Source organism: Dermacentor albipictus, unplaced genomic scaffold (genome assembly GCF_038994185.2).
Source record: "Dermacentor albipictus isolate Rhodes 1998 colony unplaced genomic scaffold, USDA_Dalb.pri_finalv2 scaffold_28, whole genome shotgun sequence".
Taxonomy (NCBI): domain Eukaryota; kingdom Metazoa; phylum Arthropoda; class Arachnida; order Ixodida; family Ixodidae; genus Dermacentor; species Dermacentor albipictus.
The window spans coordinates 2,095,179-2,112,836 of NW_027225582.1; the positions used below are offsets into that span (position 1 = coordinate 2,095,179).

Below are 17,658 nucleotides of genomic sequence, written 5' to 3' on the forward strand. Positions count from 1 at the left end.
AAATGGAATCGGACGATTTCACACTTGCCGTGGGTCACCGTTTGAAGAGGACATCAACAGACAGTGAATCGTTGCCCAGGTAGGACACTGTTAAGCAATCATTCACTGTTGCTTACGTCCCTACCACAGCTACCGCACTCTGAATACCTTGAACAGGCAGAGCTTAACAGAGTACTTTGAGCGAATTGTTGCAGGCCAAGTAAGCGAGATCAGAATTAACGCACAGAGGACCATCCTCTCGGTTGACGTGAACAACAAGTCAATTCTGGATATGCTAAAGGCTGCCACACTACTCGGAAACATTCCAGTGCGCTCCTTCTTTGCGTATGGATAAGGAACCTCGACTGGTGTTATCTCTGACGTGGACAAAGAAATCGCAGACACTGATCTCGATAGGCTATTGATTTCCACCGCACCTATAGTGCAGATTCACCGCTTCGGTCAATCCCGGTGTTTTCAAATAGTACGTCTTTGATTCTGAAATATTACCTGACAACGTAAAAGTAAAATACGCAAGACACCATGTGCGCCCTCACGTGCCAAAACTGGTGCAGTGTCGGAAGTGTTTCAAAATAGGACACGTAAGCGCAGCTTGCAAGGGCGGCGTAACATGCCAACGGTGTGGAGGGGTCCATCAAAATGATAGCTGCGATGCTACTGCCCTAAAATGTACTAATTGCGCCGGTCCACATGAAGCGACATCAAAAGACTGCCGGAAAATCAAGGACGAAATGTCAGTGCTGAGAAAGTTGGTGCGGGACAACTCCACTCACAGACAGGCTGCTACATCGATACACCGCCGCAGACGTCGATCGCGACACAGACGACAGCAAGACAAGAGTATTTCCCGAACAGATTGACCATCGGCCACATGGCAAACTCCTCGCTTGCCAAGTTTGCTTCTGCGATCAAGATGCAGGCCCGACGTACCTTCTTCGGCAGCAGCACGTGGAACACATGCGCAGCATAAAACGACGCTTCCGCCGACCGACTGTGACATTCACTTGCCGTCGCTCCCATCCAAACACACAGGCTTGAATGCGTCGGGTGATGTGTCTGCAAAGGTGGTTGAGAATGATAAGACAGAAAATTAAACTGTACGAAGTATGCTGTGTTACAAGAAGGCTCAAGAGATGGCGCCACCATCCCGCACGTGCTAAAGCCCCTTGATAATTTGAAAGTAGCGCCATTCTGTGAACTTTGCCGCCGCGACGCGAACCCTCGCACATCCTCCTTGCCCGCCTCTCCACTCGGCGCTTTTCTGACCGATGATTGGCCGCTGCGGCCGGCCCCAGCAGTCGCCTTGGAAACGCGCGCGAAAGCGTCGCTTTGCTTGTTTTGTTGTTTTTCTTCAGCGCCATGGGCAGGCCGTGTTCCTCTGTCGCGGGTCGAGCTTTATTCATCTAATTCGAACTCTGCATTTCGCACCGCGTTATGCCGGGTTGCTGCGCGTTTCAGTGCACAAGCCGGCGTGAAAATGGCTTCATGCTTTTCACGATTCCTCGAGGGAAGAACGACATCAGTCGCAGAAAAAAGTGGATTCACAACATCGAACGTAAGGAGTTCACTCCGACGAATCACACCGTCCTCTGCGAGGTACTGTGCATTGATTGGTACATAAACTAGTCTGTATACTTGAAACTTCTTGCGAGCTCGTCAAGAGGCTGACAATCTTGCTTAAGTCTTGCTGTACATGAGTGTTATCGCGCGGCTTTTTGTTGTACCACCTGCCCAAAACTTTGTGAGCATACAAACCAGCTGCTTCGTTTCCTTCAGTTATGTTATGTTGTAAAATTTTAGTTGCATCTGGTGCGCTACTCTGAATAATATTTGATCCTTTTTCACGCATATCGTCTGGAGGCTAACACCATGCAATGTTTCATGTTACTGGGTTCGAGCTTATGCTACTTGTAACCGGCGGTTTATATGAATATTTATATTTTCCGAAGTGTGTGCTATCCTGGATGTTTTGTGCGTTTTCCGTGTAACGTTTCAAGAGTCACCTGCAATAAAGATTGCATCTGGCCAGATATGTGCTGGTGTGTCACAGCGGCTGTGTATTCTATGCTCGAGACCTGTACTCTGCGTCTGAAATTTGTGTTGGGGTGGCGCGATGTTTTCAATAAGTAGCTGAAAAAACGGGCAAAACCCTGCCCCCCTCTCAGATCTATGGTAATGGCTGCGGCTGGCAGCTTTTCCAGCTCTTACGAAACAGCTTTATTGGCAAATTGCAAAAGGAATGACATCTGGGAGAGTCATTAATGCCACAGGTTTGAAGAATAATATGCAAAGGAGGACCAAAACTTCGCGCAAATAAGCTTTGAGCATCTTCTTGCCTGCTATGGATCTTTAGAGCGTTGAAGGCCTTCGTGTGACCGCCGCGACTGTGAAAGTCTACCGCGATACCGAGGTCTAGCGGCACGTGAGGAGCGAGTCAGCAGATATGCCTTTTAAGGCTGACTTTCATTCGCCATAGGTGCAATCTTTACAATTTATATTTAGTTATGCTATCAAAATAACGTCAGATTCTTAAGCTCTGTGTTTCTAAAATAGTACGAATTGTTTCCTTGAAACCGACCCAGCCACAGAATGGCTAAATCCTTTCTTATCGTCCTTTACAGCGCTGAATATTGCATCACCACGGGCGTCTGAACCACTAATTGAATGCATTCGATGGGCTACACTGAATAAGTCACAAAGACAGCATCACCTTCCCATCTCTTAATCTAGTCGTCCGTTGCCGTCAGCAATCATTCATAAATTTCAAGCCAACCCTTGGCTACGCTCACTTCTACAGTAGTCAATAAAAATATATCTCTCTTGAAAGCACGAAAAACTAGAAAAAAATTGTTCTCTTTCAAGCAGGAATGAAATTTCTATAGCCCAGGTATTAAATGCGCGGCATATGCATTACACCGAGGCCCCAAGCCTTCTAGGACTGAACCCCTCCCCCCATGCCCCCCACCCCCCCTAAAAAAATCCATAATCACGTTAAAGCAAATTTCGCATCATTTTTGCGGCCACTGCCCTGCTTCTGAAGCTTCACGCACGCAATGACGTCCAACTAAATTACCGCAATCTCTGCCTGGCTCGACTGCAAAAAGATAGTGTCATAAAAAGTACTTCCGCCAAAATGCAGCGCTAGTTGAAATCGGATTTAACGGAGCGTCACTGCGTCGAAAAATATTAAAGAATGTACAAATTTAAATTAAATACTGTGTTAATTAAAGCTCTGCCCTGTTGAAGTGACCAGTATAAAGATATCAAAGCCAATGTGGGCTATATACAGTACGCTGCGATTGTTAGTTCATGCCGCAAACGCGCACGTTTAGCGCTCTCATTGTTCAAACGAGAAGGTGAGAAATGTGGGTCATGGTAGAGTCAAGCACACTGCATCCCTTTCTAGTGCTTTCGTTTAATAATAGAGCGAGAAAAAAATCCCGAAGTTAGGTGCGATCACGGGTGCCAGCTAATGCTCGGGCCGGCGAGCGCGCGATGGCCTGCGAAGCGTGCCGTGCGCAGCGCGCACAGCCGGCGGGCGAGGAGAATCGAGGAGGAAAGCGCGGGAGTGGAGGAGAGTGTCGCTACTTTCAAATTATCAAGGGGCTTTAGCACGTGCTGGCCGCACGCCCCTTCTGAAACCTCCGCTCCCACCGTCGCGGCAGCCCTCCTCCTCTATGAACTCTGAGCAGACGACATATCAAGTTGCGTCTGGCTCTCCCGCTCCTCTCCTGCTGGTCGGCCGCCGCCCCGTCTCAAGACACTCTACTCTCTGTACCTCCATGTAACCACACTCATTCCTGTGTACTCCATGCTTAATAAACCCAGTTAACCTCCGCTAACAAAAGTCCAGTGTTCTATCGTCCTCTATACGAGACACAACGAAACATGGTGTCAGAAGTGAACTAGTTCCAACGTCAGCCCATCAGCAATGGAGAAGATTCCTGCACCTGCGAAATTCGACTCCAGAGGAAACGCTGTGGAACAATGGCGAGCCTTCAAGCAGAGCTTCACGCTGTACCTCAAAGCAACTAACACAGCGAGAGCACCATCTGACCGGCAAGTAGCACTTCTTTTGACCGTCGGTGGTTCTTCACTGCTTGATATCTACAACACTTTGGACTTCGGGGGATCGACTGAGGAAAGACCAAACCCAGAATTTAACTACGCACATGTCATCAGCCTCCTCGACGCGCATTTCTTACCGAAGCACAACGAGCTGTACTCGCGATACGTCTTCCGAACTCGCATGCAACGGGAGGAAGAGCAGTTCGACAGCTTCGTAACAGATTTGAAGCTCAAGGCGCGCGATTGTGGATTCATAAACGAAAGACAAAAAACGATCCGCGACCAGATCGTCTGTGGTATCTATGACGAAAAGGCCCGTGCAGACATTCTCAAGTTAGAAGATCCGACCCTAGAGAAGGTTGAAAAGGTGTGTCGAGCACACGAAGCCACGAAAATTCAAATGAAGGCATATAAAGAGGGTACTCCATCAAACAGCGAGACAGTGCACGCAGTGAAGAAATTCGTCCATCGCAACAATGCCAACTCGAAAAGCGTAAAAGAAAACCACAAAAAGCTAACGTACCAAAATGCAGGTATTGCGGTGGTAGCGACGAGCGCAAAAGAGAAACATGCCCGGCTTGGAAACAAACATGCAGCAAGTGCAAAAAACGAAATCACTTCGCGGCAGTTTGCAAAAGCAGCAAGGTAATTGCTGGCCTGGCAGTAGATAGCGAGGATGAAGACATAATGGCAGTTCAAAGCCACAAACCAAGCTCAGTTCACACGTCTCTGCGAGTGAACGAAACTCAAGTAAAGTTTCAAGTGGACAGCGGTGCAGCTGTTGACGTTATCCCGGCTAGACACGTCAGGCAACAGCAAATACAACCGTGCACAACAACACTGCGAATGTGGAATGGCAGCAAAGTTCACTGTTCAGGCAAGGCGCAGCTAGATGTTACAACCGCAAACGGACAGAGACATTCTGTGGAATTCATAGTGGTTAAAGATGACTTCACTCCTCTCATCGGAAGATCTACAGCCGAGAAAATGGGTCTGATAACCATAGACTATAACCTTGTGGCTGGAATCGACGAAATTCCAGAACAAAATTTCACTCATCACATAGTGGAAAAATACCCAGATGTTTTTGGTGACACTCTACGAACACTCCCGGGGAAAGTACACTTGGTGACCAAGCCAGATATGCTTCCGAAAGCGATAACAAGTTGCAGAGTGCCTGTCAGCATTAAACCGCAACTAGAACAAACATTGGCAAATCTGGAAAAAAGAGGTGTCATTAAAAGTGTAGCAGAGCCAACGCAGTGGGTGAGCAGATTGGTTGTCGCAACCAAAAAAAATGGCGAAATGCGAATATGCATTGACCCACAAGTACTGAACGAGACTCCCGAACGAGAACGTCATACATTGCCCATCCTCGATGATGTGCTACCCGATCTTGCCAAAGCAAAAATCTTCTCAAAACTAGACTTGCGGGAAGGCTACTGGCAATGTTCTCTCGATAATGAGTAAAGCTTTATGACCACATTTCAAACACCAAAAGGTCGTTATCGATGGATCCGCCTGCCATTTGGACTTGCGGTACAGGGGCGTAGCCAGGGGGGGGGGGGCTTATGGGGCTTCAGCCCCCCCCGAAATTTTTTCGTGCTGTCCATGCACCGCCGACCAAAGCGACCCCCGGCGCCGGAAATCACTCTGGATTTTGTCTAGAATGTCTTTTTGACGCTCGAAAAGACATTTAACCGCGAAGATTGCAAACTCGGGCTGGATTCAACGCCCATACACCGGGAGTCACATAACGCCAAGCAGTGCCATCCGAGCACAAAGTTTCGAGGGCACTTTGATGGTGAGCGGGCTCGCCGCGGCATCTCACTGAGGCCACGGAATCTGTGGAGCGCATGGATATCAATAGCGAAACTTTATGGGTATAAATCTCATAAGCTCTTGATGTGAAAGGTGCATTGACATTTCCAAAGTTGTGCTTTAGATTTTCAATTGCGGAACTTTGTGGGTTTAATGTTGTTATAAACATTTGACGCCAAATGTCTATTGACTTTTCTAAAGTCTTACATCGTAACATACAACGAGACAAGCCAAATCAACACACTAGCCGAGGAGTTGACAAACAGGCAGCGAGGTCCAATGAGACGAAGCGTTGGGGTGGTTCATTTGTGCCGTCATGTCACATAAAAAAATATAAACATTTTTTTTAACCTACGCCAGAACATCCATGTCAAGACACTCAAGCCAGCCAAAGTAAATACGTTCTTATTTACTTTTTCTACTTTGACTTTTATTCGCGAGGACACATTGAGCCTCTTCGATTTTTTTTTTTTTGTTCTCGCTACCCTAACCGCGGGCTGCCAGAGCCAACCAGAGCGCATACGTTTTTCTCGTATGGCCCCGACCACCGTGCGGTACACTTTGGTGCGCGTTCGGTTTTCTCTGGCCGAGTGGATTTTCACCGGACAGAGTTTTGGAAGTTTTCTGGCTAGCAGACGAGAGAAAAAAAGCAATGGTCGCTCCCCGCCATCACTGTGGGGACTCGAAGGATTGCACCGCATTCCTTGAGCGGAACCTTTCCGGAAACTCTTCTTTCGCCGCTGTAGGATACTGAGCAGTATGCGTATGGTTCTCAGTGGACCAAGCGTCTCATGTTTTCTTCGGTATTCCTTCCGTAGCCCCATTAGGTGCCCGAAGTAGGCATTAGATTCTGGCCAAGATACTTTCCTATGCGTTTCTTTTTCCTTTCGGTGCCTCCGCCTCACAGAAAAAAAATACATTGTTGCGGCGCAGCGAATTGTCGCATGGTGAAAGTTCGATTTTGATACTTCTTTTGCGGAAAGTAATGGGCGACGGGACGCTTCAGTTGCCGGATACGTTTATTATATTATTGCGAAAGCAATTATATGGACACTCCAGGCGCATTCCTGCCATCGCCCTCATGTTTCGTATAAAGTCCAAGGGTGATAACATCGTGACCACGCGCTGCATGCTGTATGTGCGAGTGAAAGCGTAGGAGGGGAGGTGTAATGGGTGAGCCGGCGATGGTGGCTCAGTCTTGTGTGCGCAAAGGAGAAAAGCGGGGAGCAAGCGCGCCGCCTTCCGTCGCGCGCAATACATCGGGGGGAGTGGATGGAATGGGGGCGGAATCTAGGATTCTGTGAATCTATGATTGTGCAACATGTTTATTTGCCTTGTTTGACGCATTATATACAGTTACTTCTTTATTACAGTATTATATACGCATTATACAGTTATTACAGTTATACAGTTATTAGATGCATTAAATACAGTTAACTTATACAGTTACATACATAGACTCATTGGAGACTTATACGTATACTTAAATATCTTGTTGCGAGGTTTTGTGTATACATGCAGTGAACTTTGTTTCCAGTGACACTTTTTTGTCCTTTATCAAGCAGTATTTTCGCATTTGCATATCCCATTGTATCTTTGCATTTCTAATGTACGAGGGCGAGTCAAATGAAAGTGAGCCTACCCTAACCGCGCAATAATGGTTCGGTTCATTATCTGCGAGGCATGCGCGTAGGAGAACGGCATGTCTCATTTACAAAAGTGACACGCAGGTGTGAAGATAAATGTTCTTTAATGCTCTCATACACTGGGTTGAATATGGTTGCGTCACATAATGGACACTTCAAAAGTTGAACAACTCGGTGTCGCGAAGTTTTTGACAGCTGAAGGTGTTTCCAAAACAGAAATTAATCACCATATGACTGCCGTGTACGTTGAACACTGCATTTCATTGACCACTGTGAATCGTTAGAGCAAACGGTTCAAAGGACGTTGCAAAGGCATTCCAAGACTGGGCCAAAACCATCGTGCAATCACCCCCCACACAATTTCAAAGGTTCATGAGCTGCTGAAACAAGAACGGAGGATAAGCATCGATGAACTGGCAGACCGTCCGAACATCAGTCACGGTTCGGTTCACGCCATAATTCATGAGCTTCTCGGCTATCGGCTCTTTGGTGCGCAATGGATCCCCAAGATTTTTATCTATCGCGAGAAGACGAAGAAGTTTCGCACTGCCTTGACTCATCTGATCGGGTATCACAATGAGCATGGCGACTTCTTGTTTGCAACTGTGACCGGGGACGAACCTTGGTGCCACTACTACGAGCCTGAAACACGACGGCAAAGCTTACAGCGGAAACATTCGAATTTACCACCCCCAAAGAACGTAAAGGCCATCATTTCCGCTGGAAAGGTGTTGTTGACTTTTTTTTTGATCGACAGGGTCCATTTCTGATAGAATTTGCTAAATCTTGAGAGGCTATCAATTGTTTCCGATATTGTGAAACGCCAGAACGGCAGCGTGTCGCAATCAAGAACGAACAACGTGGAAAATTGACGAATGGGGTCATCTTGCTCCACGAAAATGCCTGTCCCCACGTCGCTTATGTGGTTAATACAAAACTGGCAAAGTTCAAGTGGGAAACGCTGCAACATCCGCCATACAGCTCAGACCTGTCACCTTGCGACTTCTACATTTCGGGGCAACCGAAAAAACAGCTCAAGGGAACCAGATACAGACTTTCTGAAGCAGCAACCCAAGGAGTTTTATAAGACGGGAATCACGCAACTCGTTAGTCAACAGGACAAATGTCTAAATTATCATGAAGACTACTTTTAAATAAAGTACCCCGTTGTTGGCTCATTCATTTGACTTGCCCTCATATATCTTGCAGAACTCCTGCTTTTTATACGTGCTCTCTGTCGCGACTATAACTTCGGTGGAATTACTCACGATACACGACAAGGGACAGCTACTCCTGCGTAATACAATGGAACAAACGACAGTGTCATTGAGATTTTTCACTGGCCATTGCATATATACAAGAATGTAAGCACGGTTCTTGAATGACAAAGTTTCATTAAGATATTTGTCCTCAACTTGTTCAGTTCATTGCCTTTTAATTTTTCATATCAGCGGCATGCACAGCTTTCCTGGTTTCGAACTGATATAGTTCTAAAGTTCGTGTGATATTTTCTTTACTTAATAAATAGACAAAAAACATGGAAGCATTGACGTCAGTTACGTTGGGCACAATTTTTGGCACATACGAGTATATTATTTTATGAAAAAAATACATATTTTACTTGTATATACAGAGCGTAGCTTTCAAGAATTCGTTTGCAGCATCTTTGGCAATGACAATGCAGTTATTATTCATGTATTTGATCCCTCGATAAATTGTTTAAGAGGAAGCTTTAGCTCGGGCCCAATCCGATGCGGCCTATTCAAATACTTGTAAAACGCAGAAACGCTTTTCTGAGATAATCCTGCTAATCGCTTTTATTGAAATTGGTTGCATTTGAGAGAGAAAGTTAAATCCTAGTGTCTGTTGGAAACAGAACTTCAATTTAGGGCCTGAATTTTGTTTAAAATATTTTGGAAAATTCGAAAGTTTGAAAAAATAGGAGCACGGCGTTTACAAACTAATAGCTATGCATGAAGAACAGATATTGTGGTTCTGTAAACGGCATTTATTATAACAGTCAAAGCGGACAAGTTTGCTGTGTCAATTTGTATCTTACGTTAATTGGTTACGTTGTGTACAAGGGTTCTGCAAAAGCCGTATTTCCACAAAACTAAAGTTTTTTGAGATTCATGTTTAACATATTTATTTTGTCCGCTGTAGATGTACTATTAGATGCAATTCACAGAATTGTGATACCATTTTTCATTGCTGAGTCACGGAGTTTTAAACTTGATAGTTTCGTTTCCCGAAAATTTTCAATTTTGGCCAATTTTTAATAAATAATTGACCTCCTAAATGAAAAAATTCGAAGCCAGTAGTCACTAGAATTATGGCGTTTTTCACTGGTCGATTCGGAGCAGGATTTCTTGCTCCGCGGCAACGAATCCGAATTTCACTGGTCGATCTGGAGCGGGTTCGCGCGTTCCACTGGTCGTTTCGGATCAACTCGCTCCGCGCCGGATCGCTCTCACTTGCTGCGCCGCCGAGACGCGGATTCGGGCGGAAATAGCTCGCGTCACTTCCGTCTTCAAGCGAAATCGTTACCTGGTTGGTACGCACAACATTGTGTTGCTTCGCAAAATGGCTGCGTTCGGTGCTGCTGCAGCGCTCGCGTTACAGTGGCTATTCTAGCCACTGTACTCGCGTTTAGCGATGAGAGCGCGGACGACAGCGATTACGAAGTGACGCAGGTGCTGTACGAAGCCATCTATGCACGTTGTCCATGCGCAATCCTTGCGGGCGCGACATGGAAATGACGGACTATGCGACTGCCACGGTCAAATTACACACGGGGAACGGCGAGTTTGGTTGCCGTGGAAACATACAGAACGGAAGTAGGGCATGGATTTCGGAACCGGTTCGTGCGACGTGTACGCAGACTTCCTGTGTGATCCGCCGCGGAGCGTTTTTGCGCTCCGCTGGCCGATTCGGATTTGTGAAACCCGAGCGCTCGCTCGAGGATTTGGGCGGCCGCTCCAGATCAACCAGTGAAAAACGCCATTAAACTTTTTCTTTTAAATGCCACAAACCTCCTCAAATTTGCTGAAGTGGTTGCAGGGAGAAACGTGCAGCTACACACACACACACACACACACACACACACATATATATATATATATATATATATATATATATATATATATATATATATATATATATATATATATATATATATATATATATTGGGCCAGTGGCGTAGCCCCCCCCCGAACAAATTTTCTGGCTACGCCACTGTTGCGGTAAGCAGCGAAATTTTTCAGAAAAGACTTCAAGTGGCACTTGAAGGACTTAGCGGGGTTCTCTGCGTTGCAGACGACATTCTTGTCTATGGAGTGGGCGAAACTGAAAAGGATGCTGTCAAAGATCATGACAAGAAATTAGAGAGTCTACTCCAGAGATGCCGACAAATCGGAATTCGTCTCAACAAAGAAAAAACTCAGCTCAGAGCCTCATCAACTGTCTTCCTGGGACACCTGCTGACAAAAGAAGGACTAAAAGTTGATCCAAATAAAGTCAAGGCAATTGACCAAATGCCAAAGCCAGTCGACGTCCAAGGAATACAACGCTTCTGCGGAATGATCAACTATCTCTCCAGATTCTTGCCGAAAATTTCGCGTGTATTAGAGCCATTGAAAAAGCTCACTGTCAAGGATACACCATGGCACTGGGGAAAACCGCAAGAAGAAGCATTTCAAAAGGCAAAAGACGCTGTGACAAGAGCTCCAATTCTGGCCTACTTCGACTCACGAAAGCAGTTAGAAATTCAGTATGATGCAAGCGATCTTGGACTCGGAGCAGCTCTTCTTCAAGACGGACAGCCAATCTCGTTCGCCAGCAGAGCACTTACACCGACAGAAAGCCGCTATGCACAAATTGAAAAGGAAATGTTGGCTATCGTTTTCGCACTAAACAAGTTCCACCAGTACACATTCGGTAGAGAAACAAAGATCATCAGCGATCACAAGCCACTACAAGCGATCCTGAAGAAACGATTGGATCAAGTTCCAAGACGACTACAAGGCATGATTCTTCAGACGCAAAGATACAACATTGTCATCGAGCACAGACCAGGCAAAGAATTACTTTTGGCTGATACGATGTCACGTGCGTTCCTTCCCAACGAAAGCAATGAACAAGAACTTGAAAACATCAACGTCTTGCACTACCTTCCTGTGAGAAAAGAAACCCTGGAAAAGATTCGGTCTGCGACTGAGAGAGATGAATCACTGCAAAGGTTGAAAGCAATCATCCTGTCAGGTTGGCCACAAGATAAGCGTCAACTACCCCAAGACACGCGCATGTACTTCACATACAGAGATGAGCTTACAGTTGAAGACAACCTCATTTTCAAGGGATTACGTCTAATCGTACCAGTTTCTCTGAGAGGTGAGATCAAAGCAACGCTTCACTCATCACATCTTGGGATTGAGAGCTGTCTAAGACGCGCTCGTGAATGTGTCTTTTGGCCTGGAATGAATGCAGAATTAAAAGACCTCATCGCAGGGTGCGAAGTGTGTCAAAAGCACGCACACTCCCAGCAACGAGAAACTCTCTGTCCTCACCCTGAACCAAGCTATCCATGGGAGCGAGTTGGATGCGACATTTTCGAATTGAACGGAAATAACTTCTTGATCACAGTGGATTACTACAGCAACTTTTGGGAAGTGGACCAACTGAAATCAATGAGGTCCACTCAAGTAATACTCAAACTGAAGTCTCACTTTGCAAGACACGGAATACCAAGAATCCTGATAAGCGACAACGGACCTCAATTCACCAGCGAGGAATTCGACAACTTTTCGAAAAGCTGGAACTTTGAACATAAAACGTCAAGCCCAGCCCTAGCGAAAATTCTAATAGAAGTTTGTATTAGTCTAATACAGTTTTGTATTAGTTGTATAAGTTTTGTATTAGACCAATAGAAATTTCTATCAGTTGTACTGATTGACCTATAAGACCAATAGAGCCTATGTATTAGGCGTATTAGTCTTATACAAACAGTGTTGCATGTCTGCTAGTTTCGTTATTAGACTGATACGTCCTATTGACTTTATACAGATTGTTGCTGGTCTGTTATGCAACATGCATTGTTGAATTCTGTTGCCCCTTTTTGCTGCTTGTTTAATGCGAGGGTGGAAGTTTATGAAAAATTAAGTCTGTATTGGGGACCATTTGCAGAGAGGTCTCTGATTATTCGCTGAATAATAAAGAACAAAATGTGCAGCACACAGCATTCGCACGTTTGTATTAGTTTCATCGCACTAAGCTTATCTCTCAGCAATATACACGAAAGCGATCGACGCGCGCCAACATGGTCTTGCTAATTTTGTTTCACTGGCGACGTCTCATAACTAGGCCTCTGTTGAGCCTCGTCGCGATGAGTCGTAAGGAAACAGCTAGTGTTTACAACGCAGCAAATGCTTCGCCACGAAAAAAAAAAACCACAACGAACAACCAGCCGTGACCTGCGAGGCAGAGTCGCGATGCCCGGTGGGTTTACGAACGATGGTGCAATCGCAGCAACCATAGTTGTTTGCCACTGAAGTTGCGTTAGTCCCGTATCTTCTGTTGAAGTGCGCATAAAGCAGTGTTAAACTTGTAACCTAAATTGATAACTTAATACCCCATATAAAAGGCCGTAATATTTATTGACATCAATGAGCAGTATCGCAGAGAAGGGAACATGGCAGGCGGGAAGATCGCAAAAGTACGGCCGTAGTCAGCCGTAGTTGCGCACAGCACGTGTGCATTGGCGGCTACCATGTTGCAGTGTACTGTAGCCATGTCGAGGCGAGGTGTGCGCGATTTTTAGTGAATTAACGATGTGTTTTTAAGGAACCCGAAGTGCTGGCGTCTGCGCAATCTTATTCCTGCAATATAATACTTGGATATGGGTGTTGTGTGACTTCAAAACAACGGAAGGCAACTGTTTTTACCCCTGTGCTTCGTGGATCTATCAGCGTGCATCGATGTGATGTGTCTTCGCCGGCGCCGATTCCTTTCCATTTGGAGGTAACTATTGTACTTATTTATGCTTCTATAGTATAGTATAAAGTTGTTTCTTTTTATCCCAATGGTGGATGCACTTCAGTACAGTGTGATTGGGCCGATTGTTGTGCGCATAGCAGCAGTGACATGCATGTTTCCGACAATGCTGTGCAAGATTTCTGTCTAGAGTTGTTCTTTATCTGCCTACAGTTTCGATGCAACACACAGAACATTTTTGGTGCATTTTATGTGCTGTCTAATTGTTTTGTCATATGAGATGGCGTCATTTTTCTTTATGATAAACATATCGAACTAAGCATATCAAACTTTGCCCTAATATTAGTTTGGAAATTACGGGGCCATATTATTCCAATTTAGAAGCAAATATAGCCTGCTTAAACATTTACTGGTAGAACTAGCACCCCTGCTTTTAAATGTTTCTATATGTGTGTATGTTTCAACCCAGGTTTTTCTGACCACCCCAAAAGGACGTTCTCTGGTCGAAGTGGTGGAGTAAAAGCTCTGGCAATCAAAATTGCTGACCTGACGAAGATCTCGAAAGAGAAATCTGTAAAAATATTTGTGTGCTAATAAATGCTGCTAGCAATTATGCCTGTTTTTCATTCTGTAACTGGTGCATTGAGACCTTTTCTTTCACACCAATAGACCTATTAGACTAATACGCCGATGTACCTATTAGACTAATACGCCGATATACCTATTAGACTAATACACCAATAGACCTATTAGACTAATACACCAATAGACCTATCAGACTAATAGGCCAATACACCAATAGGTCTATTAGACTAATACACTAATAGACATAATAGACTGTATTAGTGTCAATAACCTCATAGGCTATTAGTTTTTGTATTAGAATTTTTGCTAGGGAGGATACCCGCGTTCCAATGGAATGGCTGAATCAGACGTAAAGACGGCAAAAATGCTGCTCAAGAAAGCCGAAGACAGCCACTCAGATCCACAAATGGCGTTTCTTGATTACAGAAACACTCCGCTGCAAGGACTCAACGCTAGTCCAGTGCAATTACTCATGAGTCGCCGCACTAGAACGACTTTGCCAACACCATCGGAGCTACTGCAACCTAAAGCAGTCGACGTGAGCGAGAAAAGAAAGGCGAAAAGGCAAAAAGCAACGCTGTACTACAACAGACAAGCCAAGGATTTGCCGACCCTAAGCGAAGGTGAAAGTGTCACAGTTCGACCACTGAAAGGCAGGACATGGATCAAAGGAACAATAACTAGAAGAATTGACGATAGGTCGTATGAAGTTCAAGTTGGTGAAAGCGTGCTGCGAAGGAACCGAGTATTTATCAGACCAAGACCTTCCGCGACTGCCGACAAAAGCCAACAAGAACTGCCCGACACTACACCACCACCAGAAGAGGATACCAGCGCGACAAATCAGGCCAACCGCACCACCATCAGACCTCAAAGAAAGACAAGACTTCCCAAGAGGTTCGAGGATTTTAACGCGATAGCGTTAAGGAGCTCGTGTCGCAGAAAAGCCGGTGTCGTCGGCGTCGGTGTCGGCGTCAGCGTTTTTGCGGCGTTGACCGTGAGCGATAAATCACGGCAGGCACTCCATAAATAAAAAGCAACTTCCAAGATGGTCTGGGTGGGAATCGAACCAGGGTCTCCGGAGTGTGAGACGGAGACGCTACCACTCAGCCACGATTTCGATGCTTCCAAAAGGTACAAACGCGCCTCTAGTGAATGCGGTGTTGCCTTCAAAACGAGCCGTGGAAAGTTATACTGTGGTGTATATAGGTAATTATGAACATGTAACTTACAGAAGTCGCCATTACACGAGTAGCGAAGTGCGTTTCGCTGCATTTCTTCTGCGCTTTCCGCACACGGAGAGCCATCTTGCGGCAAACACAGAAGAGCCCCTCCTCTCCATGTACGGCGCTGCCCCGACAGATGGCGCGCCACGCGCGCATTGGAGCTGTCGCGGTTCGGACTCTCTCCCCTGACAACGCTTCGCCTCGCTCCCTCCGCAGAATCAAGCGTCCTTCCTTTCTTTAGATCACTATCTCTCTATCTCTCTGCCCGTGCCGATCACGGCGTTTGGCTGGCGTGCATCATTTCCCCCTCCGGGATACCGAGTTCTTTGGTTCGCTCCGCTTGCTCAGGCGCACGTTTCATTGCTGCGCCGAACGCCGCGTTGCTCGACCATATGGCTCGACGCTCAGCGCGTCTGATGCGGGGCGCCTCGTAAGTGATGGCTGCCCTGTAGCCCATTGTCTTACACCCATTGGCGGGTCGACGGGAACGCTATCGCGTTCCACTCTTGAAGGCGAAGCTTAAGCGTCCTCCAATTTTTGTCGTCGGTTGAAAGGTTATCACCAAAAAAGGAAGGATGTTACAAGAAGGCTCAAGAGATGGCGCCACCATCCCGCACGTGCTGGCCGCACGCCCCTTCTGAAACCTCCGCTCCCACCGTCGCGGCAGCCCTCCACCTCTATGAACTCTGAGCAGACGACATATCAAGTTGCGTCTGGCTCTCCCGCTCCTCTCCTGCTGGTCGGCCGCCGCCCCGTCTCAAGACACTCTACTCTCTGTACCTCCATGTAACCACACCCATTCCTGTGTACTCCATGCTTAATAAACCCAGTTAACCTCCGTTAACAAAAGTCCAGTGTTCTATCGTCCTCTATACGAGATACAACGAAACATGCTGAAACACCTGATAACTACGATGCGTTGACTTCTCTGCGGACTACAGACGCCGGTTGCTAAGACCGCGCTACATGTTCTAGATGCTTTGCAACCACTCCTCGGGGCTCTACAATAAGGCATCATGGCCTTATCTTTTGAAAACCCATTATGAAGATCTGCAATAATGCAGTGGAATGCCAGAGGCCTACGAGGCCGCCTCGCAGACTTTCGGCAATGGATGTTCAAATACCAGTTTCCCGTGGCTGTAATATGTGAACCAAACATGGCGTCTTTAGTACGCGTATCTGGATATGTGCCCCTGTCGTCAAGGAATAACTACAATTTAAGTAAAGTGCTCAGTTTTGTTCGTCGGAATTTAACGTGCCTTCGTAAAGACATTCGTGCACACGCTTCCAACGAGTACGTTTGCATAACGGTGAAGAACAAGCAGCGCACATTATCAGTAATTGGAGGATATATACCCCCAACATAGAGCATAGACAGTTCATATTTGCTGTCCCTACTGAAAAGTTGAAAAGTGATGTATCGCCAACTTCATCGTCATCTTCATCGTGCCTTCATCGGCACTGCCATGATTATCACACGTCAGCAGCGGAACACACGGACCCAGGCTGCAATAAAGCTGCGGTGCTTGCGGCGTTATGTCTGACTGATGTCAGTGTTTTAAGCCTAGTGCGACATATCAGTGGCGACGAGGCCTAGCGTCGCTAGGTGAGAAGACCCGCGTCAGCATGAGTGCTGGACGGCCACCGGAATTTGCTGATGCAGAAGGTACGTGGCCTACCTATCGCGTTCGCCTGGAGGCGTACTTGGAGGCTCATAGCATCGTGGACCCAACGAAGAAGCGAGCGCTGCTCATCGCTTCGCTCACGGACAGTGCAGTGCGTGTGGTGCAGGGCCGGTGTCAACCAAAAAAGGTGAATGAACTGAGCTATGAGGAAGTCGTCGGGTATCTGGAAGATCACTATGCTCCGGAGGTCAACGAGATCGCTGCAAGTTATGCTTTCTTCATGCGTTCGCAACAAGACGGGGAAGCTGCTCAGGACTTCATTGCGGACATTCGACGCCTAGCTGAGAAGTGTAACTTCGGCACGTCATTGGAGCGCATGTTGAGGAATCGAATCGTTTGCGGAGTGCTGGATGAAGACGTTCGGCGCCATTTACTGACGCGACGGAAGCTCACCTAAGAAGAGGCTGAAGACTTTGCTGTCTCGGCACAGAGAGCTGTTGAAAATGCCAGGAGCATGAACTCGGCGCACTCAGAAGTACATTTTGCCCGACAAAAGAGCCATTCCTCGAAGCGACGTCCCAAGCCGGAACAACGCGACGTGTGTGGAAGGTGTGGAGAATCGCATGCTGAGGACGAGTGCAAACACCTTCGCGCGGTGTGCCACCGGTGTGGAAAACGAGGACATCTACGTCGGATGTG

General features: G+C 46.5%; 1 protein-coding gene across 1 annotated transcript; it reads left to right on the top strand.

The window, feature by feature from the left end:
* The first annotated feature begins 16,960 nt into the window (after positions 1–16,960).
* On the top strand, positions 16,961–17,416 carry LOC139052622 (uncharacterized). Its single transcript, XM_070529694.1, has one exon. It carries the CDS (start codon positions 16,961–16,963, stop codon positions 17,414–17,416), a length of 456 nt encoding a protein of 151 aa, XP_070385795.1.
* Positions 17,417–17,658: the final 242 nt, after the last annotated feature.